The sequence below is a fragment of the Talpa europaea genome (assembly GCF_964194135.1).
Source record: "Talpa europaea genome assembly, chromosome: 7".
Classification (NCBI taxonomy): Eukaryota; Metazoa; Chordata; class Mammalia; order Eulipotyphla; family Talpidae; genus Talpa; species Talpa europaea.
Genome location: NC_140074.1, coordinates 106,031,716 through 106,058,680, shown reverse-complemented (window position 1 = coordinate 106,058,680; position 26,965 = coordinate 106,031,716). Strand labels below are relative to the sequence as shown.

At 45.1% G+C, this 26,965-nt stretch overlaps 2 protein-coding genes across 2 annotated transcripts; both read left to right on the top strand.

The window, feature by feature from the left end:
• Window positions 1-2,477: 2,477 nt before the first annotated feature.
• CCL5 (C-C motif chemokine ligand 5) lies at window positions 2,478-8,441 on the top strand (the record flags this gene model as incomplete). The annotated part of the gene is made up of 3 exons (XM_084238524.1): window positions 2,478-2,553; window positions 3,725-3,836; window positions 8,354-8,441. 3 exons carry the CDS (start codon window positions 2,478-2,480, stop codon window positions 8,439-8,441), a joined length of 276 nt encoding a protein of 91 aa, XP_084094650.1.
• A 2,437-nt stretch (window positions 8,442-10,878) lies between these two features.
• On the top strand, window positions 10,879-21,662 carry HEATR9 (HEAT repeat containing 9; the record flags this gene model as incomplete). Its single annotated transcript, XM_084237947.1, has 13 exons — window positions 10,879-10,907; window positions 14,132-14,261; window positions 14,474-14,530; window positions 14,723-14,779; window positions 15,392-15,449; window positions 15,820-15,950; window positions 18,080-18,262; window positions 18,580-18,672; window positions 18,788-18,907; window positions 19,973-20,046; window positions 20,523-20,574; window positions 20,962-21,048; window positions 21,279-21,662. The coding sequence occupies 13 exons, from the start codon at window positions 10,879-10,881 to the stop codon at window positions 21,660-21,662; spliced, it is 1,455 nt and encodes a 484-aa protein (XP_084094073.1).
• Between the last annotated feature and the right edge of the window lie 5,303 nt (window positions 21,663-26,965).

The window sequence follows — 26,965 nt, the reverse complement described above, 5'->3', positions numbered from 1 at the left end:
GCTGAGGGGAGCAGCAGGCAAGACAGGAGAGGTCTACTGCGCCATGTGGGTCAGCAACCTGGCCAGGGATCGAACTCATGCTGCAGTAGCTGCAGATAACTTCATAGTGCTGCATCTTAACCCCTTGCACCAGCAGGGAGGTCCCCCTAGGCTATGTGATCTTAACAAGCAAGCCACTTAAGCTCACTAAGCCTCCGAGTGTGGATTGATGCTAGGGATATTAGTAGGCATGACAGCTTGAACGAACCTCAAAAACATTACTGATTGATGCCTCTACCAGTAAGACTTTTTTTATAATAGTTCACCAATCCCTATTAACAGGGTCTGGTCAGACTGCTGAAAAGCCTAAATATAGACAATATTTAATGGACTGCCATGGTTTTACTCTTCATGATGACAATAGCTAGTGTCAAGTACTTAACATGTGTCAGGAATTGTACTTAGAGTTCCCAAGCATGACATTTACAGTGACTGTGGAAAGGGCCGTTATCATTATCCTTGATTTAGAGATGAGAAAACAGAGCAGTGAAATTAAGTAACTTGCCTGAAGCCACCTGGTTAGTAAATGGCAGAAACACCAAAGCCACCCAGATATGCAGTCTCCCCCAGGATTAGGAATGAGGGGTGCTATGTGACAGGGAACAATTAAACAGGCAGGAGAGCTTTGTGTGGATGGATGAGTGTTTCTAAAGTGCTTACAATTTGTTTCTTTAAATAAGACAGCCATGTTTTCCAAAACTGTGCTTTTATTATATTCATTGGCTATCCAGTCATGAGGAGGAACTGAGAGGATTCTTGTGACAAACTTAGAACAGCACCTGTACCTTAGGAAGGACACAGCAACTGCCTTCCTGGTGTGAGTCCGTGGAAACACATAGGTCCAAATCCCTCATCACACGTGTGGCTCTGGGCACCTTCATGACCCCTCTTGAGGCTCAGTTTTTCTGCTTGGAGAATAAAAACCACCCTGCCGCAAAGCCATTGTAAGGAAAAAAGGAGCGTAGTTCTACCCATTCTAGGTGATTCAGTCACCCTCCATAACCAACTTATGTGATAGTCACTAGCAAGGAAACATTCTTGGTATAAGATTACACTTTTTTAAAAGTTTGTTTGCTTTTGTCACTGTTAATAGACTTTTTTTTTTTTTTTAGATAATTGTGAAGTCAATTTCAGCCCAACCCAGGCCAAATTGACACTAATTCTGAATTATCAATAGGAATTGCCGAGCATTTACTGTGTCCTGTTCTTTGGAGTAAGGGCCATGGTTCTAAACCAGACCACCACCTGGACTCAGTGTCAAGGACACACCCAACCATGAACCTCTTTGGGTGAGAGGTACTTAGTGGGCAGAGCACTGGAGTAGGGGCCAAGGCACTTGGGTTCTGAACCCACTCATGCATTTCTGTCTGTTCTTAACAAGTCACTGCCACTCTCTGGACTTTGGTTTTCTCCTCTGCAACTGAAGAACATGCAAAAAAATGATTCCTAAAGTCTTTTACAGCTTTTGAAGTCTGTAAATTTTGTGCCCAAGACAGCCTTAAAAATGGGATTCCATTCCATTCTGAGCTTCCTCATCTACAAAATGAGAAAATATGGATAATAATAGCAAATGAGTTGACACATGCAAAGTCCTTAGAATACTGGCTGGCACAGAGTAAGTCTGTAGCAACGGGAGCTAATAGTAGTAATAGGAGAACCACAAGTTCTCCTTTTCTCTCTCTCTCCCACTGCCTCTCATCAAGCCTGCAACGAATTATTCCACTTTTTAAAAAGGAAATAGAAGCTCAAGGACATTAAGCAACTTTCCCAGTGATGACTCTACAAGTAAACGTGGGTGACCCTGTGGCAATGATGAAAGTAAGAATCCCCCCACCCTGAGAAGAGGAATCACTCCAAAACCTATCAGATGAAAAGCTCCCCAAGGTCCAGTTCAGATCCACTGTCCCAACCACAGGGAAGGTGCATTCACCTTCTTCGGGAAATAAGTGATAGGACTTTCCCCTTCTCAATAAAACACTTTATAAATAGTATCCTTCCATGGATGAGAAAGGGAGGATACAGATCTGTACTGCATCAGCAAGAATTTTCAAAGTAACCAAATAAACACCTAGTTGTTTCTGTCCTGTCTGGCTGCCTCTCCTCCTACCCCAAGGAGAGCAGCTTCCTGACCTCTGGGGAGGACCCGAGTCCTGAAGCCGAGGATGCCAGCAGAGGAAGGCGTTTTCCATCAAGGACAGGAGGGAGAGTGCAGAGGAAGCAAGACAGTGGAAAGGGAAATATCCAGAAGAGATTTCAGTTTTCTTTTCTCTTTTGTACTATTTTACTTAGGATATCAGTCATATGACACACGGTTATTTGGGAACCTCCCCTTAGGGAGTGCCCCCTCTACTGGCCTGACACCCTACTTAAAGGACCAGCCTGAGCTGCAGCGAATCTCAGAAGAGCCTGAGACAGCACAAGGATCTCACGCAGGTACCATGAAGGTCTTTGCAGCTGTCTTTGCTGTAATCCTTGCGACCGCTGCCTTCTGCCCTTCTGCATCTGCCTCTCCTTGTGAGTACAAGTCCTGACCATCCAGCTCCCCCGAGTCAGTCCTTCAGACTGGCCCAGACCCAGCCCTCTTTTTCACTGCCTGAACCTTACGATTTACATTCTCATGTATTGTTTTATCCAGGTGCGCAGTTTAAGGATCCTTGATAGATCCTTAAAGCACTTTTTGGCAAGTGGTTTAAGGATCTCTGATCAACTTTTCTGTCTTCAGGGTCTGTACCCCAAGCCTTGCAGGTGCTCTCCGAGTATGGATTGATGCTAGGGATATTACTAGGCAGGGCAGCTTGAACCAACCTCAAAACATGACTGACTGATGCCTACTGCCAATAGGATTTCTAAGCATTTGACTAAACCCTCCTGGGACAGTGCTATTCCCACCCCCAACCCCATTTCATAGATGGAGAAAAAATGGGGCTTGAGAAAAGATAATAAAAGCTAATTCAATGCCTGGTATTGGTTAAGTATTGTGCTGATTGCTTTGCATTTATCAACTTAATACTCTCAGCTACTTGAGCATTTACAGATGGGAAACTTGATTATTTACAGATGAGAAACAGAAGCCCAGAGGGGTTAAGTTACCTGTGTCAGACTCCAGGAATCAGGGGGAAACTGGTGCTCATACTCAGTTCTGTCTGGTTCCTGAACCCACTCTGCTGGGAAATGGCAAGTGACACTTTCCAGTGTCACACTAACTTAACTGATGAGCAAAAAGTCCTCTGTTCAGAGTGCTTCTCACTGGCTCAATATACAATATGCATCTTCAGGAATCCTCTCTGAAGGTCCTAGCTGAGCCATGAGCTCTGAGATTTGGAAACCAATCCCCAACCTACCCCAGGACTCAAAGAAACCAAATTGTGAATCACTAAAGAGCCTAAGAGGACAAGAATAAGGGCAGAAGACCCAGAGAAGCCAGGAGGAAGCCCAGCATATTCTAAAAGCCAATGCCATGAAGTTATGGTGCAGAGGGTATAGATGCCAGCTGGGCTCAAGGATTTGATAAGGGGTAAGGGAGACCTCTCCCACTCTGCCACTGTGTTATCCATGGCCAAGTGACTACCTCTCTGAGCTTCAGTTTCAGTCAATGGAGGGTAGTCTATTCAGAATAGCTCCTATTAAGCACCCACCACAATGCACTGGCAATGAATACAGGGGTCTCCTTCCCTTTTCCTCCTAGTTGCCTCGGACACCACACCCTGCTGCTTTGGCTATATCAACCGTGTACTGCCCCGTAAACACATCCAGGAGTATTTCTACACCAGCAGCAAGTGCTCCATGCCAGCGGTTGTGTGAGTCTTAGTCCTGTGGAACCCTGGGGGTAGGGGTGAGGAAAGGACATGTTTTGTCCCAGAATCAGTCCTGCTAGAAACCTTCTGAGAGAGCATCCACTCTACTCCTAGCCACCCTCCAACTGCTCAGGTAGCCATGGCTCCTCCCTCTCTAGCTTCGGATGCCCCAGATATCATGTAAATGATTACAAAGTTCTTGGAGGCCCCTCCCCAACCTGATAGGCTAGGTGTTGATTGATACAGATGTGATTGTTACTTGAATGTGTCTGTGATGCCCCTGAACAGAGAAGACAAGCTCAGTTATCCCTGTCTGGTCATGAACCCCAAGTCCCCCATACTTCCCTCTGAAACAAATCTACCTACAACCTCAGAGGAACTAGGGAGGAAGGGCCAGAGGCCAGGGCCCTTGTTGCTCTCGAGTGCTTTAAAGAAAAAAAAAAACTTTATCAATTAGTGAAGAAATAATAAAGTGGATTCTCCTTTAAATATGCAAGCCAAGACATTTGAAAAAATATAATATTCCCTATTACCTTGAAAGGGCCTACTGTGTGTCAAATGCCTTACAAGAATTATCTCTAAATTTCATTACAACATCCCTGACAGGCATACATAATTTTCTTCATGTTTCAGTAATGAAACTGGGACCCGGAGAGGTTTGGGGACTTTCTCAAGATTGCACTATAAGGGAGGGAGGGAGCCAGTGTCTGAGGCCTTCCCTATTTACTACACTGAGGTCAACAGTGATAGTTGCTTAAGTAATTTAAAAATCACAGGGACTTAAAGGATGAAAACGGGCCAATCATGAAGTTTTGTATACAATGGCAAAGTTTTTTAATCCAAAATTTCCTGTGATGGGCCTCCCTGGTGGTGCAAAGGGTTAAGAACAGCACTATGAGGCTGTCTGCAGCCTCTGCAGCATGAGTTCGATCCCCGGCCAGCCAGGGAGCTACCCACATGGTGCAGCAGACCTCTCCTGTGTCACCCGCTGCTCCCCTCAGCAGTGTTTTCAGTCAATCTGCCTGTTCTGTACCCCACTCTGTCTTTGGTGAATCCTCTCACCCTCCCGCACCTCTGGCCTGTACCCCAGTTCATGTATGCATGGATAAATAAATCTTTAAAAAAAAATTTCCTGTGATACTGGCAAAGTTAGAGGTGTTGAGTGGCCTTTCATTCTGATGAAACTTCGAAGTGTAGTGGTAATAGGCAGCACTACTAATTTCTGAAAACAAATATTTTTCAAAATAAAAAATTCCTTCTTTGAGCATCTATATTATGGAGCAAAGATTAATAATCCGCCAGTCCTACCCTTGGGGGAACTCAGTCTAACAAACAGATAAGACAGATGCTGCAATGATTAGAATACCCTCATATGAAAGTTATGAGAGAGGGAACACACCCAACTTCAGGGGTAGGTGAAGGGATGTAGGGGAGGTGTTCTGTGCAAGGCTCCTTGGAGGGGGATTGGGTCTGGTAGAGGAAAGCTGGAGGGGCTGGGTGTATCAGGCAGAGGGAATGTGGCCAGGACCACTGAGGACCTTGACGATCAGCACAGCAGAGCAAAATGTTATAGCTGTCAAGTGTGAAATGGGCAGAAGCAGAAAAAACCTAGAAGATAGGAGTCCTGTTAAGAGTCTGTTACCCATGTGCATGGTATTGAAGGCTGAACAGAACTTGAAGGGCAGAGAAGGAGAGGCAGGGGTGAGAAACCTTCAGAGGTGGACCTGACAAGCCCTGGCAAGTGATTTGAGGTCAGGAGCAAGGAAGAGAGTGACAATTGCAGGGATGGCTGGTGAAGTGTGCAGCCCCCTGATGCCTCAGGGAGGAACTGGTTAAAGAGGCCAACATGCCAGCAGGACAACTCTGGAAATGTCCAACAGGCAGTGTGAGAAGAAGGGTTGGTAGCTGAGGAAAGGGTTTTGGGGCTAGAAATATAATTCTTTTTTTTTTTTTTTAAGATTTATTTATTTATACAAGCACTGGGCACAGTCAGAAGTGCGGGAGGGTGAGAGAATTCACCAGAACCAGAGCAGGGAGCAGAGCAGGCAGAAGGACCAAAGTACACTGCTGAGGGGAGCAGTGGGCGGCGCGCCATGCGGGACCCTCCCCCGGTGGCTGGGTCCCTCCCCCGGTGGCTGGCAGGGAGCATTGGGGGGGGGGGGGGGTGCGGGGATCAAACCAGCACTGCAGAGGCTGCGGGCAGCTTCGCAACCCAGCGCTCAACTGCTGCGCCACCGGAGAGGCCCAAATATAACATTCTTTTACAGAAGGGAAGGGTCTCCCAGTACAACCATAGCATTGTCCAGATGAGCCCTGGCTTCAGAGCCAGTAGGCCTTCCATAGAATCCCAGCTCTGCCAATTCATAGTTTCAGGAACTTGGGCCCCGCCATTTAACCCCTGAGTCTCAGAGTAAAAGATAAGTGGAGTAAAAGAGAAGTCCTTTCCTTACTGGGTCAAAATGAGAATAACATGAAAGATAAAACTAGAAATTTCCTGGCACATAGTAAGGATCTGATAAGTGTTAACTTACCATCCCCCTCCTCCTCTAAGTTTATTATTATATCCATAGAAGTAACAAGTAAAACTTGACTAGTAAATGAATCCATTCATTCACTAATCTGTTCAATGCATACCCATTAAGCACCCACTGTGTGCCAGACCCAGGGCCAAAAACTTGGGAAGGAAGACAGGTGAAAGTGGAGGGCCCCAACAAAACTGAACAGAAAAAGAGGCAGGAGGGGAGTCAGGAAAGTAGAGGGTCCCCAAAACGAGGGCAGAGAGAGGCTTGGTGAGGTGGGGCTATTCTGCAGTATCACCGTCTGCAGGAGGAGGAGGTGAAGGATGCCCAAGCACCCCAGATGTTGGTTTCCTGGCCTTTTGACTTGCTGGCCACAGGTCAAAGGGGGATACTGAGTTTGGCAGCATTTCCTGTAAGGCCCCTGGCTGGACAGGGGCAGAGTCTGGGTCTGAAGAGCCCTCATAATAAAGCAAACACTAGGATGCACTCTCTTGATACCCTGCTGCTCCCTGTCTCTTCTCTGCACACCCGCATGGGAGAGAGAGAGACTGTCAAGTGGCTCTGAAAGGGGGAAGCGGCTTCCCTGAGAGCAAGCCTTACCCATGACAAGGCCTGAAAAGCAACTATGAAACCCTCATTCTTTTTTTTTTTAAAGATTTATTTATGCATACAAGAACTGGGGTACAGGCCAGAGGTGTGGGAGGTGAGAGGATTCACCAGAGACAGAGCAAGGAACAATACAGGCAGACTGACTGAAGTACACTGCTGAGGGGAGCAGCAGGCAAGTCAGGAGAGGTCTGCTGCACCATGTGGGTAGCTCCCTGGCTGGGGATCTAACTCATGCTGCAGTGGTTGTGGACAGCTTCATAGGTTGCGTCTTAACCCCTTGTGCCACCGGGGAGACCCAAAACCCTCATTCTCACCAGACAATTTACACTTCACTTTGTCTGAAAACAGTTGGGCTCAAAAAGGTGCAGGGAAACATGCTTAAGTGGAAACCAAAATGAGGAAGGTCCAAGTAGATCAAGCTTGCCAGAAGTAACACGTTCACAGGCAGCACTGCTCTCCAGGCCGAAGTCTCTCCCACATAGAACCAGCCTCCCGGCACACTGGTGAAGCAGACAGCTGGGCTGAGCCTGTGAGCCCCCAGTCCTTTGCACCTTCAACTTATACCATCAGTACCTAAAGTGCTAAGGCTTCTCACTTTCACAGTCCCCCCAGATTCCAGCTGGGTAATTGGTAGCCAGCATTGGCACTACCAGCATCTCAGAGCCCTCAGCCTTTCTGAACCACAGTGTTCAGTACCAAGATCTTTAGTCTCATGTTGCCCTGATCCACCCTAAAGAAGAGGCCCTACAGCATTCCAATAATAACAACATGTATATCATATTTTTCAAAATACCTTCACACACACTATCTCATTTGAGCTTCACAACAGTTGTGCAAAGAAAAAAATTATTTGTATTCACATCTTAAAGGTAAGCAAAGACTCAGAGGTACTGTGTGATTTGCACAAGGTGATCCAACCAGTAAGTGGTGAGATCAAGACTCAAGCCTTTTCATTCACCCACACATGCATCAATGTATTCATGTCCACCCTGTACCAAGTACTGTATTGTCTAAAGTCAAATCATATTTGCTTGTTTTACCACTTCTTGCCTCCTGTTTTTCTCACCTTGAACACCCAGGACAGGGTGTGAAACAGAGGAAGTGCAGAGAAAAGGCTAGAGGTAGACCAGCTTAGCCCTGGGTTCCAGTGGGTTTGTAGCTCCTTAGCTCTCCAGTCTGCTTGTGTGCGCACAAATCTGCTTCTGGAATCTGTTGACCCAAAAAAAGAGGAAATGTCCTTTCATTGTAAAGGCATAAATACAATCTTATGGAGCTCCAAAAATGGACCAGCCAGTACCACCATCACTTCCCCTTACTCCTTAGCTCATCACAACCAAAATTGTGTGTGCCAGCACTGACAAGCTCTCACCCTTCTCTTCTCTTCTCCCACAGCTTTGTTACCCGAAAGAAGCGCCAGGTGTGTGCCAACCCAGATAGTTCATGGGTGAAGGATTACATCAACACTTTGGAGATGAGCTAGAGGGAGGACACCTTGAACCTGAAATTGTCCAAGCTTTCCTATTACTTCTTCCTCTTGTCCTAATGAGCTTAGTGAGCATGCTCCAATTCCCACACCCTCCTTAGAGAGTACAGATCCCACCACACAGCAACAGTTATAAAAGCTCCCCACGTATAAGGCCTCCAAGAGTTCCTGAGGCTCTGCCTTGTGCACAAAGAGTCTCTGGGTTCTGAGCTTCAGGCCCTTTGCTTGACCATGACCCTGCGCTCAGGATGGAAGTCAGCACGCCTGGAGAAGGGAAGAAGGGAAGAAGACTGGGCTCCTACAGCAAAGTCCATGGCCAAAACTCACTAGGAAGGGAAGTGTGAGAAATCAGCTGACTGGAAGTGTGAGAAATCAGCTTTCCATTAAAATTCTCCATGCAATTACAAAGCTGGCTCCTGGTTTGATTTCCTCAAGAACCCTCCTTCCTCATGAACACAGGGGTTGCACTTATCTGACATCCACCCTAGATTTGGGGGCCCTGGCTTTGCCCAGTGAGCAGGGCTAGGAAGACAAATTCAGAGCATGGGCAGGACAGAGCAACTAAGGCGACTGGTAACTTATCCACTCTGGGGAAACAGCAGTCACTTCGGCCCCACCCCCAAGTCCCTAAGAGTTAATCTCACTCCCAGCCTCCCTGATTTCTTAGAGTTGGTTGGCCCTTCCACCCACTCAGCAACCCTTCAACCCTGGCCTACTGTACACCTTATCCCCAGGGGGATTTCTTTAACACTTGGGACCAGGATTTAAGAACAATTCCAAAAGCCTCGATTCTTTCAGATAGAGAATGAAGTATTCTTCTTGTTTTCTGTGACTGCACCGGAACCTTTAGGGTGGGAGTATTCTGACTCTCCCATCCAAGTGTCCCTCCACAGAAGGAGCCTGGTGGTGTATGTCACCCTGATCACAGCCAGCATTGACTGCACACACTCAGGGGTGGGCAGTCAGCCCTGCACATGCACCTGCCCTTCATCCTCAAAACCCTGACTTACTATCACTATATACAGTTGGAAAAACCTTTGCAAGAGAGGAAAAGAACGTGCCCAAGGTCCCACAGCACAAAAAAAAAAAAAAAAAAAAAAAAAGGTGGAATAGCAGTTAACAATTAAGATTTAAATCCACAAGCTCTAACACCCACACTTTCCCCCACCCATCTTTAATATGCAAAATTTTAAACCTCCCAAAATTCATAAGAATACACATATATACCCTTCATCTAGATTCAAATATTAACATTTGATCACCCTTGACTAGAGTGTGTGGTTTTTTTTCTCATTTTTTTTCTGAATTTGAGAGTATGATGCATATGTGATATCACTTCACCCCGAAAGGCCTCAGTATATAACTCCTAATAACAAGAACTCTACATAACCACAAAACAAGCAGCACACTTAGGAAACTTAATTGACCAGTATTATTTTCTAACATAAAATAATCAAATCCCTACAAGTGTCGCAGTAATGTCCTGTTTAGCTTTTTCTTTAATCCAGGTCCCAAAGTACAGTATATATTGAATTTAACTGATTTGTACATTTTGTTTTTTGGTGTCCTTTAACATATTTTTTTTCTTTAAATACATTGATATCTTTTAAGAGCTCAACTCAGATTTTTTGCAGAAAGTTTCCTAATTTAATTTGCCTGATTGTTCCTCATAATAGATTCGGTTTAAATCAGTTGGGCAGGATTAGCACATGGCTGGCAATGTCTTTCCCAGTGCAGAGGACCTCAGGGCACTTATGTTCATTCACGGGGCCTGTTAAGTCTGATGACTCAGTGGCCATGTTTTCCTGTCACAGTGAGTGGCAGCTGTGTGTCAGGCACTAATCCATTTGAGAAGCTGTTTAACAGGTAAAAGGGAAGTAAAGCCTTGATGGGTAAAGTGAAATAACATGCAAAAGGAGGAAGTCTGAGGACAGTTCCTTACCACACAAGGAAGAGTTCAGTCTCTTGTCACCAAGGCAAGAGGCTTTCCCATCCCCGCCACTTTCCTGATGACTAATCCTAAGAACAACTCCTTCCACAAACATTACCAAATTCTTTGACTTTTTAATTTATGCCTCACCACAGCCCCTCTGACAAATGCATCTCACTTGCCACATGAGGAGACTGAAGCTCACAGAGGTAAAGATCACAAGTCACTAGATGCCAGGGCGGGGGCAAGAATGCAGCTGGAGTATTCTATTTACCTAGGAGATCTGGTTGCTCAGGGCTTGGAAGCTTCTACCTGTAGAAGCCCAGATCTCTCACTGGTCACTCTTATCCACAGACGGGCCAACCGAGCTGTTCTTCCACTCCAACAGCCCTATATTCTCCCCCACTCAGGTTTCCCACAGTCCTTCCAGGAGAAGAAAAGAAGGATGGCCTGTGATAACCTAGCCAATGTCATTGACATCTACAGGTCAATGGTCAACTACCCATGGCTGAAATATCCAAAAAGGAGCCAAGGTGAGGCTGGACTGGACAGGAAAGGAGTCAGGGGCAACTGCAGTTGCAAAGGAAAACTACAGGGTTCTCACAGGGTCTGGGTGAGTTCAGAAAAACCATGAGAAGGGTCTGGGCAGGTTTTTGGACACTTCAATGGCTCCCCATGGCCTTCAAGGTAAGTCTCCAGCAGCGTCTAAGGTGGGACATAGGCACGTCTCCCTGCTGCTGCTCCCTTATCTGTACCTGTCTTTCTAGCCCAACTGGCACACCTCCCACTCTGCATAAGCTATTCCCTGTCTCCAGTGGTTCTCCCCCTTATCTATCCAGCTGACTCCTACATGGAGTGAAGACTCAGTTTGTATAGTACCACCTCCGGGAAGCTTTCCCTGATCCACCCAGCCAGCTAGAGAGCCCTCACTTGTACCATCTAGGCCTCTATTTGCCTTCACATTTATTTCCCTTTGCTAATCACTAATAAACAATTTTGTGGTTCTAAAAAGTGTGGTCCTAGGACCAGCAGCATCAGTAGTTTATTAGAAATGCAAATTTTCAGACCCCACCACAGATTTACTGAATCAATTCTCTAGGTATCTGTCCAGAAATGTGTTTTAACAAGCTCTCCAGGTGATTACAGTGCACACTCAAGTTTCAGAACCACTGAATGAGACCAGTGGTCTTTATTATAAGCTGCACATTAGAATCCTCTTAGGAGCTTCCTAAAAAATCTTGGCCCTGTCCCCAGAGAATCTGATTCCATTAGTCTGATGTATATTAGACTTCCCCCCAAGTTATTGAGTCATTCCCCCCTCCGCCAAGTAATTCTAAAATGCAGTCCTCAAGGCCACTCTGCTAGGCCAGTGTTTCTCAAACTTCAGTATGAGGAATCTTGTTAAATGAAGACCCTGGTAGCTCCAGGGTGGGGCCTGAGATATGCATTTCCGAGAAGCTTTGGGACTACGGCAATGTTACTGTTCCACAGACCACATTTTGAGCAGCAAGCTACCAGAAAACAGTTAGCCTCTTAAGGACAGGAATTATGTTTTATTTACCTCCCTGGTGTCTGGTACTAGTGTTCACTAAATGTGGAATAAATGAGTACCTGAATGGAAGATTCTTCAACTCAACTTTGCAACTGCTGTCTCATTTATACCACAGAATTCAAAAAAGTCATGACTCCTATGCACCTGCCCCAGTCCTCCTACAAGGTAAGATCACTAACTTTTGTCACCCGGGGAGCTTTGTTGAAATAAGCATTTTCTTAGCCCATTAAGATCAACTCTCAGAACCCTGACACTCACCACCTGGGGCTGCCACTAATTCTGTGACATTGGACAAGTCACTTTCCCCTCTCTGAGTCTTGGGAGCTTCCTCCGTCATAGGCCAACCCTGCCCAAGTCTCTTTGTAAAGATGCCATATGATAATATCTGTAAGGTCTGGGATATGCAGGCAGTGCTTAAAATTTTTTATTAGGGCCTCCCCGGTGGCGCAGCGGTTGAGCGCTGGGTTGCGAAGCTGCCCGCAGCCTCTGCAGCGCCAATTTGATCCCCAGCTGCTCCCCGGCCACAGGAGGAGGGTCCCACATGGTGCGCAGACCTCTCCTGCCGCCCGCTGCTCCCCTCAGCAGTGTACTTCAGTCTGCCTGCTCTGTTTCCCACTCTGGCTCTGGTGAATTCTCTCACCCTCCCTGCACTTCTGATTGTACCCAGTGCTTGCATAAATTAAATAAATAAATAAATAAATAAATCTTTTTAAAATTTTTTTTATTAATTAACATAGGGATCCTCAGACTTGTCAGATAAAATACAGATGCCCAATTAAATTTGAATTTCAGGTAAACAATAACTTTTTAGTATAAATGTCTCAAATATTACATTCATCACCTGAAATACAAATATACTGGATGTCCTACTTTTCATTTGTGTGTTTTTACTAACTCTGACCTCCCCACTCATTGTGAGTCAATGCTCTGATCTCTGAAATCATGACAGTTACCTGAAGACTCTTACAATGATTTTCTCAGTCACCAAATTTGGAATCACTGTCTGAAGCCCCCCTTTCTTGTTGCTCAGAGAGATCTGTTGTAAAGACAGGAAGGCTTGAGAAGATGAATCCCAGTCATATCCTCAGAGAAAGCCTCTGACCCACTCAAAACATATATCAGGAGATATATCAATATATCTCCACTATAATGAGAGTTACAGTTTCACAATTATTTAAGAGATAGGTCATTTGGAGAAAGTCTCTCTTTCCAACTAAAGTGTTAAGTTCCATGAGGTCAGGGGTGGTAACTGCATCCTCAATACCTAGTGTAGTGCTTGGCTCATAGTAAGTGCTCATTAAATTGTTACTGAATTCCTGGATGAATGTGGCCTTGGACAAGTCACTTTCCCCTCTTATTTCACATCTCACTAACCTTTTCAGCTCCTCGCCCAGATGACCATTTCAAAGTGCTTGGAGATCCTCAACAAACCAAAAGGCACTCAGATCAATTTACAGATCACCAATGGCTTCACAATCTATAACTCATTTGCTCTTCATAACCACCTTGGGAGGGTACAGAACAAGGATATTTAGCTCCCTCTTGGTGGGGTGACATAACTTGCCCAAGTCACACAGTGGGTTATGTGCCCAAGTCACACAGTGGGTTGTTGTGACTCTAGCCCAGGTGAGAGGCTGAAGGACACATGTCTTACCTGTTCCCTCTCACCCCGGCCCTTTTCCCAGCTAAGGAATATTTCATGACTGCTCTGCCACTCATACCCCACAGGTGCCAACAGAAGAGTTTCCTCCAAAACCAGAGTGCTGGAGGCCACACCCAAACAAGTCAAACTCAGTTCCTTACTGCTACCACAATAAACCAGAGATCTACACACACTGGCACACTCTGTATGATCCACGATGGGAACAGGAACGGGAGTCTCAGAAGATGTTGCGAAAAATGAGAGATCACTTTAGGTATGCTTTGCCCCGCCCTAATTGCTATACCCTCCAGGTCTTCTAGGAAAGAAAGGAAGAAGGATGGAGTCGGGCAGGGAGTGGGATATGTCAGTCTAAAGACTCCAGAGTGGACCTTGGAGTTGAAGGCAGCGCAGTGAGTATGGCTATCACTGAGCCCTCATCTGTTTTCCTCTGGTCCCATCACTAAGCTGGGCTGAGGGCCAGAGGCAGAGGATAGTTCACAGCATAAAGAGGGATGGAATAAGGGGACCAAGGCTGCCTGCATAATTTCTGATTTCTCACACAGATACTCCAAAGAGGATTCCCCCATCTCTTCCCCATTCTACCTCCCCATAAACAAGTTGGCTATAAAACCGCAGATGGGACCCAAGCCCTTGGACCCTACTGGAGACTCCCTGAAGTGGCAAAGATTAAAGGTCAGGGACCATGGTGGGAGGAAGAATAGGGAGATTTCCTCCCTATGTGGACCCTTACCTTGGGCTCCTACCACCTTTCAGCCCTCAATCCCTGCCTACAAAATGGGAGAAGAGAAAGAAAAGGATTGGATTGGATGAGCTCCTTTCAGTTTGAACCTCTACAACTATATTTATCCCTTGCTTTCTTTCTATTGGCTATCTTGAATGGGCAGGAACTCACAAAAAAACTGAATTCACCCAGAGAGGATGAGCAGTGCTATGCAGCACAGGTGAGGAGTGGAAAGGTTGCAGCTTGGGCACAGGTAGGAGTTGGCTGAGCTGGAGGGTAAAAAGATGCTTGAAGTGCAGGTGGGGTAGGTGGTATTCCAAGACCAAACTCTAGCTGCATCTAGAGGATAGTGACTCCTGAAGGTGGTATTCAAGGTCTCTTTCCCTTCCTTTCTCTACATCTGTTCCTGCAGGCTCTGGGGTGTCTGGGCATCAGTGACAAGTGTGTCATGGAGGCACTAGGGAAAGTGGTGAGTATGGGGCAGCCTGAAGTTCAGGAGAGGAGAAACAGGGTCTGAGTTGTGTAGAGCATGGGCACATGGGCACTGGCAAGGTTCACTGGGGTGCAAGGACCATGTAGAGCTAGTGAGGAGAGAACCCCCATCTCAGGCCCTTGGCTCCTTCAAAGGGTGCCTTGATTCAAAAGATGAGGAAGGAGGAAAACACTGGACTGAAAAATCAGGGACTGTATTCATTTCTAATTTAACTGAATCAATGTATAATATATACGCCAGTTATGTTGGGAGCATGCATTCTTATCTGTAATTTCATTTAAATCTTACAATGCTTGGAATAGGTAGTACTATCTGCAGTTTCCTCATGAGAAAATGGAAACTCTGGGAAGTCAAGTGACTTGTCCAAGGCCATGTAGCTATTAGAGAAGAGAGAGGGATCTGAAAAAAAGTCTGACTCCTAAGCTGTCTTCCCATTGCACCATCCCACGTGAACTCTGCATTGGAGCACACACAGGGACTCTATGCTTCAGTTTCCTCATCAGTAAAATGAAAAGTTATGCTGAGATCATTCTTAAAGCTCTGACATTTACGCTATGGCATGCTTCTACCACCTGCCTCTTAAATCAGGCCCAAACTGGTCCAGAGAAAGTGAAGTATGAGGCCTGTCGAACCCTGGCCATCCTGGGTGAGTAGTCACCTCCCTGGGTGGGGAGTAGGGAGAAGAGAGAAAGGAGAAAGAGCAGTCACTTTCCCTTTCGGATAAGGACAAAAGGGAGTGGAGCACCTCTCCAGCTGGGTGTTGCTGGGAACTATTCCAGGTACTGTTGGGCAGTGGAGAAAGTGGAGTGAAAAGGAAGCAGAGGTGGGAGAGGGAGAGGAAGGGCTCTTGGGCTGGTGGTTATGCTCAGCGAGTTGCTCTCGTGCCCTGGGAGGAAGGCAATACCTATGGACCTAATACTTGGAATTCCACTTCTGGGCACAGTGGAGTCAAATGGATCCTGGCAGAGGGAGCAGCCCCTGAGGCTCTGTCCCACCTGAGGACTCTCCCTGCCCAGGCTGCCTGAATAAGCACGTGATCCAGGTTCTCATCCAGCAGCTCAAGGGGGGAAATGAGGAGCAAAGACTGGACACTCTGAAAGGGCTACGACAGGCTCTGAACATCCGGTCTACTGTCTCCAAAGATAAGGTGAATGGGAAGATAGTAATTGGGGCAAAGTAAGACAAGGTCAGTGACAGTTTTGGCTGGGGTTTAGGTCAGGGACAAGGTAGCCAAGGTTCCAGCTTTTATGGGGGAAGCCATTATCCTTGTAGAGTTCCCTATGGATTAACTTTCCTAAATAGAAGCCTATGGTGTAGCCACTCACTAGACACACAACCTCTGAAAAGTCAGCTTTTAGACACACAATTTACCCATCTCTAGGACAGATTTATCATTTATCCAATTTATCCATGTGTCTTAGACATGGATAAATCGCTATGAGTAATTATCTCATAGCATTGTTGAGAAAATTAAATAAGATGTAAAGGACCTTGATCAATGCCTGTGGTCTTTAAAGGATTAACCATCATTATAATTACCATCCCTAAAATAAACTTCTGTCAAGAGGGGATAGGCACTAGGCTTTTTTCCCCTTTAGGGTCTTCTTGCTTTGATCCCATCACTGTTCTATGTGAAAGAAAATCCACCATTCATCCACTTATTCAACAAATATAAATATCACACATGATGTTTATCCTAGGTTCTTAGAATATATCAGTGAACCAAGCAGGGAAAGATTTCTGCTCTTGTAGTGTTTACATCGTACTCATCAATGAAGATGGAGAAAGCTATAGATAGAACGAGTTTGGAAGTAACATCGGAAGTCCAGTTTTGGACAAGTTATGTTTGAGATGTCTATTGGAACTCCAAAGGAGTCAGCAAGTAGATGGTTATATAATTTGTAGTCTAGAAATCTGAACTAGAGAAAGAAAATTTATAAGCTGTCAGCATGTAAATACCATTTAATGTCATTTAGCTAGAGAAAATGACTAAGAACTAAGAATCAAGCCTTGGGACACCCCAATGTTAACAAGTCAGGAAGAGAAGGGAGAACCAGTAAATACTGAGAGTAGCCAGTAGGGAGGAAGACAACCAAGAGTGTGGTATTCTGAAAATCAAGTAAAGAAACTTGTATCGAGGAAAGAAGAGAAATCCACTGTATCAAAGTTTTCCTGGAAAGGGTTATAGTTGGCACCAGCTATATATTCTAGAAAAAAGAAAAATAGCAGCGTGTTTCTATGCTGAGGGATAATGATCCACTTGATAGAAAAATAATTTTGAAGACACTGGGAAAAGTTGTGCAGCAATGTCCTTGAGTAGGTGAGAGGGGGTGAGACTAACACACAAATGGAGAGACAGACTTTAGAGAGATGGTCATAGTCCACAATAACAAGTAGAAAGGAAGAACACAGGGATGCAAGTGTTAAAAGCTGGATAGAAATGGAGATAGGTCTCTGGAACTTCGTTTCTAGTTGCTTTTATTTGCTCACTGAAGTGGAAAACACAGTCATTAGCTGAGAGTGAGAATGGTAGAAGAGTTAGAGCTTCCAGAGAGAGAGGATGTGAATTAGGAGAGTGGGAGAACTACCCAGGGAAAGACATCATGAAGAGTCTACATGAAGTTTGTGTTCATAGACTAAGCAAGATCAGCCATCATGTGTTTTCCTCCAGAAAGTGTAGAATAGAGTACAATGATGCAAGAGAAGGGGTAAAAAAGTTGGATGAGGCAGGGAAGGAATTATAGCAGGACCGTTGGATATAAACTGGATATAAAGAAGAGGTTGAGGACAGTAAAAAGGTGCTCAATGGATTGTTTGTCCTGTGGACTACCAACTGTGGATTCCAATAATTGTTGGCATCAGGAAGTGAGCTAGAAGGTGATGAGTTGGATCCTTGAAATGGAGATCATGGGGAAGTTGCAATTATGAGTAATGATAAAGTGTCTCTCTTGAAATAAGTGGCTAGCAGAGTGGAGGACAGGTTATTGGAGGAGCGGGGTAGATCAATGACATATCTATGTTTTTGCAATGTTAGCAGAAGTGTTTAAGAGAGTAACAGTGATTTGTCCATAAGATAAATGCAGAGAAATGACGGGACATGACCTAGGAGCAAAGAGATGAGGGGAACCAAGTGAAATAATCTGATGACCAGAGATTCATCTTAGGGAGGAGGGAGCTCTAAAAGCAATCAAAATAATGGCCTTTGGAACCTGGCTAAAGACATAATTCTACCATCACCACTCCCACTACCCATTTCATCTCCTGTGTCCCTCTCAGAAGATTCAAGTTGGGGATGAAGGGAAGTTAGTGACTGTGCTGCAGATGCTGATTAAGAAGTCACTGAATGAAGCAGCCGTGGAGGCAGCCCTGTGCCTGGGTTTCCTGAGGCCCAGCAGCAACATGGCTCAAGAGCTCTTGCTGCAGTGCCTATGCCAAGAGCCCAAGACGCAGCGAATGAAGGTGAGAGGGAGAGGAGGCTGGGTTCCCTGCAGAGCCACAGGGAAAAAGACAAGTGCTGACTTTAGTGGGGTCTGAACCCGGTCATCCTTACCCCAGAGAAAAAGAGCTTCATTAGGGAGCACTGCAGGGTCCTCTGTTTGTGAATATGTATATGCATGAATACAGGGGCCTATAAGTGTACACGTGAACTTGGGCTCTCACTTAAGAGGCCAAGGAGAAAGTTCCCCACAAGCTCTAGCTTCAGTCCTCAAGTTGGCCTGGCCATCCAGATGCCTCTCAGACCTGAACACCCCACCACACCCTGCCTGCCCCCACAGGCACTTAGGATGCTAGTCAAGATGATGCATGTGCACTCAGCCATAGTCATCAGGGCCATCCTAGACCAGTTGTGCTATTCCAGAGTACTTGAGGTAAGTCCTAGGGCTGCCTAGTCTCCTGCCAGAAGCAGGACAGGGTGGGAGCAGAACAGGGTGGGAGATGAGGAAGTAAGTCTACCCTTCATGCCTCCCCCACGCCTGCCCTCAGCACCGCTTTGAAGCCACCCAGATGCTCAGGACCATCGGACTGGAGCAGATCCAGGCACAGGGGCTAGAAGTAGTCACCTTTGATCTGCTCAGGAAGAGGATATATAATGAACCCTTCCTGGTAAGTGAGGCTAAAGCTGTGAAGCCCAGGTAGCCTAAACATGTCTCTTCTCCCTCCTCTGAAGCCCTCCCCTGCCTTGGTTCCCACCATACTGGGCCCCGAGGTATCACATTCACCCTAACCCACTCCCTGTTCCTCTAACGCAACCCATGTTTTCAAATCCCTTGCTCTTGCTTGAGTAGTTCTCTCAGCTTATAATGTCCCAGTCATCCCTCCCTCCTCTACGAGCTGAAAAAAATTCTCGTACTATTTACTGGCACTGGCAACTCTTCCCTCCTGCCTATTAAAGTACAACTGCTCCTCCAAGACCAATCTAAACAACACCTCCTATGGGAAGCATTCCCAAATCACCAAAACAGAATCAGCCTGGCTTTCTTTTGTTCCCTTGCTTTTATCTTTATTATAGCTTATTACAAGACCAATCACAGAACTTGATATTTTCTGAAGTGTAAATCAGATTGTTTCACCTCTGCATAAAACGTTCCAATAGTTCTCCAACGTCCCCAGGATGGCTTACATTGCCCTTCACCACCCTAGGCCTGCTCACCTCTCTAGCTCCATCTCTCCCCGCTCTCCCCGAAAGCCACGCACCTATTATGTTTAGGACAAACCTATCCTGATTTATAGCTGTTGTTCCAGTATAATTAGTCGCAACGCCCCACTAGCTAAAAACTGAATATTTCCGTTTCCTAACCCCTCTGTGCCCAATACTGTCTCCAGGCTTTTGTGCTTGCTCTCCTCTCAGACTAGAAAATCAGCCCTCCCCATCCTTCTGTCTGGTTAACACTGACTCACCCTTCAAGTTTCAGCTGAGGCATTATCTTCCCCCCAAATCTTGCTGGCACCCGGACTGAGTCAGGAGACCCTCCTATGCGCACCCTACACTTAATTCAGTTATGACACTTATAGGCATACAGCTGCCTTTTTCACTTGTCTGCTTCCCCCACCAGCCCATGAGCTCTCACAGCACAGATCATACGCAGTACAAACATTCAATACTGGCTTGTAAAGACCTAAGGGCACACCCCTGCAGTCCTCTCTGTTGTCTACTTGGTCCCGCTTCAGGCTATAAGGCAGGCTGTGGCAGAAACTGTGGACGAGCTCAAGATGAAGCCGATGTTGCTCAACTTAGTGGAGGCGTGAGTGGCTTGAACTGGGAGCTGCCAGGGCTAGATCCTAGGCTGTGGGAAGGGGGAGAGGGGTTGGCGCAAGCTGAGAGCCTGCTGCCAGTTCATGGCTCTCACTGCCCATGTCCCTGGCCAAGTAACTCCTTGGACCTTGGGGTTTCTTCCTCTGTTAAAAGGGGCTGATGACACCTACCACTTAGAGTTGCTAGAAAGCTGGATTTTAGATGAGGATGTGAAAGGAACTTGTAAAAGGTAGTTTTGAACAGATGTGAGTCTTATTCATGTCCCACAGTGCCTTGTGGCAAACTCTAGTACCACCTTCCTCCTCCCAGCCCCTTTCCTGACCAAAGAAACAAGAGGGGTAAATTAATGAAATTAACATCACTCATCAGCATTATGTTCAAATCATCCTGGGCTATATGAAGACATAATCAGCCTTCCTCCGCTACCCCTTAATTGGACAACAACACTCACTCCTTTCTACGCAGGCAACTGATGGACTCAAATGCCAACGCACGCCTGGAAGCAGTCATTTCATTGGTAAGGCCAGCTCTGCTTCTCTGACCAGATGTGGTGAAGGCAGGGAAAGTAGGCAACTGAGCAGTTACTGGGGGAAGAAAGGGCTAAAATGTTTTGGGATGCTGTTTGTTGATTTTGTAATTCTAGCCCTATCAAGCTTTTCTTCCAAATGGGATAAGGGACAGGAGCTCAGTATGGAAAACACTGCTTAAATATTACAGAAAATGTCTCAACTCTTTCTGGTGAATAATGTGTACTAGGGCCCAATGCAATGGTCCCAGGAAGCAAGAAAAGGGTATCTCAGCAGAGAAGTCATATCTCCCACTCAGGGGGTCATCACAGGATAGAAAAGAGCATATAGAGGGCATCATCCCAGGGCTGGCTACTTGGGCACTCTCATTCTGCCAGGGTGCCCTGGGGATTCGCAGCTCACAAATGTTCCACTTGCTCCTGGACATGCTAGACGTGGAAAAGAATCAGCTTGTGAAGAAGAGTGTAAGGCATTCCTGCACACCTCCTCCTCTAGACCGTCCTCCATCTCTCCCACCCATCCTCAGTACTTGCTCTTTACTGGGAGGGAGGAGGATGAACTTTCAGGTGGGGTTCCCAGGTTCATTCCTCGGTCCATAGCGGCCTGTGGCCAAAACTCTCCCTCCCTGGGTAGCCCCTCCCCTCCCAGCCTTAGTCTCAAATAAGTCAGTCATGGGGCCTTTTTTTCAATGCAGCTACAAGAAACATTAATTCTTTTGACCTCAATTGATCCCTGGGTCCAAAACAAGCTTAAGAACAAGATTTTCTTTGTATACGAGGAACCTAAGAGCAAAAAGAATACAATGCCTACCAGGTTCCGGAAAGAGCCTGAGAACCCAGAAGACGTAAATATCCAAGACTTTAAGCTTGCACAGCTGAACCCCTTGTTTATTACAAAGTCTAGCACCATAGCAGACCAACAAAGAAAACTGACTGCCCAGAAAGGATCTGTCTTCTCCCTCAACTCTGCCTTGCCATGCTGTTTCTCTAAATCGCTAAAACACAAGTCACGAGCCACAGGGTCCTGGGTACCAACAATCAGGAAACAGCTCCAGATGCTTTCTAAAAGCCCCAAATAGATCAGTTCTATGGGCCTGGCCCCCTTTCTCTCCTTGGGGCTGCCTCTCAGGTACCACCGAAAAAACTATCTGTAATTATCTCCTGCAAATAAATACTACTCTACCTAACACTGCTGTGCTTTTCATCAGAGGTTGTACGGAAAGACAGGTCTCCTTACTCCTGGCTGAGTATTCCTTCTACTCAGCTACATATCCTTTTCATGATGAGAGGAAAGGATTAAAGCTGCTCTGCATGGCCAGTCTGCTTTCCTAAATCAAGCCCTTGTATATGCCCAGAATTTGATGACAAAACTAGAGTTGAACCTCTCTCCAGAGGGGATTGCTAAGAAGAAAATCCTGGAAAGCTTGGCCTATTTCTTCTTATTAACTCCCCTCTACTCCTGAACCACCAACCTGGGTTCTCCCCCGCCACCTTCTTTATTATCAGGAAATAATTAGGTGTAATCCACTATGCTCTGTGCTGTCTCTTCTCCTTTACCTGCTTTCTACCTACTACCAGGGGCGTACCCTGGCAGACTCTATTACACTCCAAAACTGCCTTAGCTTCTCTCTTATTTTTACTGAAGGCTTCAGTGTCCCTTTGCCAATAGGACGTGCCACACCTAACAAGCTACATCCCCCATCAAAAAGAAAAGTCCTGACTTCGGAACCAGACAAGTTTAAATTCTAATCCTGGGGTCCATACTTACTTCATCATTGAGTCTGGGCGAGTTTACTTAGCCTTTCCAACTCTGTTTCCTCACCTAGAAAATGAAGAGAATAATGCATACTATTTCAGAGAGCTCCTATGAAGATGAAATAATAATCTAAAGTCTAAGCACTCAAATGTGAACTTCTTTTCTCTTTTTCTCTCTTTGGTGTTGTCATATGTACCTGTGATCACCAGAGATTGAAAAAGTCCTACCATTCCCCGTTACTCTCCAATCTTACTGGAGTGACTTAATGGGAGTTCAAGTTCTTTGCATCAAGCAGAGAAAAGCCAAAGTAAAATACATTCTCCCTTCCACTTCCCTACTCAGATGGGGGAGTGAGGGAGAGGAAGCCATCAGATGAAATTATCTCAACTTCCTGCCACCTCACCTATAGGTATCCTTGCATAAAGTACTTGAGAGCATAGACTTAAGGCCAGATGTTTGTTAGAATCTTGGCTCTGCCAGTTAATGAAGATATGATCTTGTTGGGCAAGTTGCTTAGCCTCTCACTGCCTGTGTTCCTCATTGTACCCTCTGAAAAGCCCCTTACTAATGGCAATCAAAATCACTCACATCACTCACCTCATCTGTGAAATGTTCCCTATACCGCCTTGACTCATAGAATTGAGAAATGAGTCAACATAGATAGCTTATAACAGTGCCTGACACATGGTTGTTTCTATTATTATCAGCATTTGTACCTATTCTTACCTCCAATTACAACGAAAGAAGTATTCTCCTCTTGTAAGGCAAATCCTCCATCAGTATTTTGGATGCTATTCCTTCAAGGAATTTGAACATCAATTATCTCCATTTCCTTCCAAGTAGTGTACAAACATGCTCAAGTCTCACCTGTCTTAAAAATAACCTCCCACAAACCCTTCTCTTTTTTGAGATGCCTCTTCTTACCTCATTGTAACTGTAATCAATATTACACATTCAAGATTCTTAAAGTTACCCACAGTACTTGTCTCCAGTTCTTCAATTCCTATAATTCATTATCCCACTTCAGTTTGGGGTCAGAATTCAATTCTTTGTCAAAAATGTTTTTACTAAGGTTGTGGTTTTTAGCAAGAATGAGTTTGCTCCCCCAAGCGACATTTAGTATTGGCAGGAGACATTTTTGTCACACCAGAGGGGTTGTACTGGCATCTAGTGGCAGAAGGCAGAGATGCTGCTAAACACCCTACAATGCATGAGCCACAAAATTTTGTCCAAACGAACATCAGTAGTACCCAGGCTGAAACACCTTGTCCCTGTAATATTATAATTTACAACCTCTAATATTGCTAGATATAATGAATGTTTTCTATCCTTAAGACTTAGCCTGACCTGAGCACTTGATATCATTAGCTTCTCCCTCCTTAAAACCCACTCGCCCTTACAGGTTCCACCAAACACCTAACCCTATGTATGTACAGGATCCTCTAGTGTTATCTTTAAATTAGTGTTATCTTTAAATCAGTACTTACTGGGGTTCTGCCCTAGACCCTTCTTTCTCTACATATCATCTCCCAAAATCATTTAAAATCAACTCTTCTTTAAAAAATACCCAGGTCTCAGACTTCATTATAGTGCAACCCAGATATCCTTGTGTTCAAGCCTTTCTACCTAATTCTAGTACACAGCTAGAAAGCACTAGTCATAATCATAACCACTCTCATCACTTTAATTACCAGTTACACGTTATGGTATCTCAAATCTATAATGGATTCATTCACTTAGTCAATATTCATTGAGACACACTCAGTGCCTGACACTGCTGAAGGCACTGACTGGGGCACAACAGTGAACAGACAAGGTTACCTATTCTCCTGGAGCTTATATTCTAATGAAGGAGAAATTAACATCCACAAAAAGATCATTTGACAGTGCCAAGAACTTAGAAGGCATTGTAATAGGGGAGGAAAAGATGTAAGAAGTGATGTCAGAGTGACTGGGAGAGGCAATATTTTAGATAGGAAGGCCTGGGAAGACCTGGAAGAAAAGGAGACAGGGAAGTAGGGGAGGAATACGACCCAAAGTTGTAGTAATGATCAGTCATGTGTATATCTGAGGGAAGAAAATCCTATATAAAACATATACAAAGATATTGAAGTAGAAGCATAATGGGGTACCACCAATAATTATGACCAAAGTGGATAAAGCAAGTATGGATAAGTTACACAATGGTTTGGAGAGGGAAACAGAGGCCAGATCCTATACAATTTGTAAGTCAGGGTAAGGAAATGTATATCCTACATGCAAAGTCACTGAAAGGGTTTTTAAAAGGAATGGAATATGGTCTGATTTACATCTTTACAGTATCATTTGGCTGCTGTGTGAAGATTTTAGAGGAACAAGATTGGGTAAGCAGACCTATTAATGGGATATTGCAATTGTCCAAGAGTCCAAGAGTTCATACCAAAAAACCAAGATGGCTTGGTTTATAAAGATGGCTTCAGAATACATTTTGGGGGTTGGATTAAAAGGACCTACAGGTATAGGATTAAGAGAAATCAAGTTTAAGTCCTTTATTTTTTATTTGATCTGATCTGGTAGATGGTAAAGACATTTACTGAGGTGAGGAAGACTAGGTAGATAAAACTGATTAGGGGTCTCCCTGGTGGTGCAGGTGGTTGAGCCTAGCAATGCCGGTTTGATCCCCGCCAGCCGCAGGGCAACCCACATGGCATGGCAGACCTCTCCTGTCTCACCCGCTGCTCCCCTCAACAGTGTATTTCGGGTCAATCTGCCTGTTCTGTTTCCTACTCTGTCTCTGGTGAATCCTCTCACCCTCCCGCACATCTGGCCTGTACCCCGGTTCTTGTAGAAAATAAAATAAAAATAAATCTTTAAAAAAAAAACTAATTAGGAAGGAGAGATCGAAGTTATGTTCACTTAGTACACCCAAGTGGAAAGGTCAAGCAGTCAGCTAGATAAAATCCAGATATAAGGGGAGAGTTCAGGACTAGAGACATAAATTTGGTAGTCATCACTAAATTAGATGTTATTTAAAGACAGCCTGTGAGAATGCAGAGAAAGAGGAACCCCATTATATTGTTGGTGGGAAATGGAAACTGTATAATCATTTTGAAAAGTGATCTAGATTTGGGGCCTCCCTGGTGGCGCAAAGGGTTAAGACACAACCTATGAAGCTCTCCGCAGCCACTGAAGCACAAGTTCAATCCCCAGCCAGGGAGCTACTCACATGGCGCAGCAGACTCTCCTGACTTGCCCGCTGCTCCCCTCAGCAGTGTATTTCAGTCAATCTGCCTGTTCTGTTCCCCACTCTGTCTCAGGTGAATCCTCTCACCCTCTACACCTCTACCTGTACCCCAGTTCTTGTATGCATAAATAACTAAATCTTTTAAAAAGTTATCTAGATTTACCTTTAAAATACCCTACGACCCAGCAATTTCACTCTCTATGCAAATATTATGACCAAAAAAACTGTATGTTCCACAAAAAGTTTATTGCAGCATTATTTACAATAGGTAGGACATGGAAGTTTCCTCTACTCACTGATAGGGGACTGTACATCCACGTAATGGAATACTAAGCCATAAGGAAAGATGAAATGACGCCATTTATAAATGGAAGCAAAATAGAAGGAATTCGAGGGTGTGTAATAAAGCATGTCAGAATGGTAAAGACAAATATTGGGCATTGATGTAGCAGACAACTCCACAAAGCATAAGAAAACTAACAAACACTAATAAAGGAAGTTTCTGAAGCAAGGGGGAGAGGGAAGGGATAAAGGGTGAAAGAGGTGTAAGGGAGGTGGTAGGAAATAAAAGCCATAACCTGAATGAGTTCGCCCAGGTTGAGTATAAACAGAAAAGAGAAAGGAAATCAGAACAAGCCCTGAGAAACTTCTAACATGTAAAGAAAGGTCAAGTAGAGATGATAATGGAAGAAAATCAAGAAAATATAGTGCTGAATGCCAATGTGTTCTGAGCTGCAGATCTGCACATCCAACTGCCCGCTTAGAAGTTTCACAAGTGCCCCAACTCAACATACCCCAAACCGAATTCATTCCCCACATCTTGTTTGCAAATCTATTCTTTCTCCAGTGTTTGCTATCTCAATGAACTTCTATCCAGTTGCCCAGGGAAGAAACTTGACTCCTTTCTCTATGCTATTTCTGATATCCAGTCAAATTCTGTCACATTTCCTTCCTCCTTTCTAAGCTCTATTTAGTTTTCTCCTCCACTCCCCAGCACTATTTGAGCTCATACCAAATCATCTCTCACTTGGCTTACCATTCTGTCTCCAGACTCTCCACACAGCAGTCATAAAATCATCTTTCAGTGGATGTCATTATGGTCAGGTCACTCCCGTTTATCATCCTTTTATAACTCCCTACTTGGCAGCAGGGGAAAAAATGAAATGCAAGGGCCTATCACAGAGCTCTTTTCACCTTTCCAGTCTTATCCTTTGCATGCTCCTCCTTGACCTCTATCCTATCACAATGCACTGCACACCATTCTCAAGTACAAGGCCTGAGCCTCACTCTTAGACTCAACTTCTGACTTACTTGTTCATGTCATTAATTTTCTGCTGGGAATACCATTTCCTGACCCCAGCCTCTTTACATGGCCAATTACTAGTCTCCCCTCAAGCCTTCCC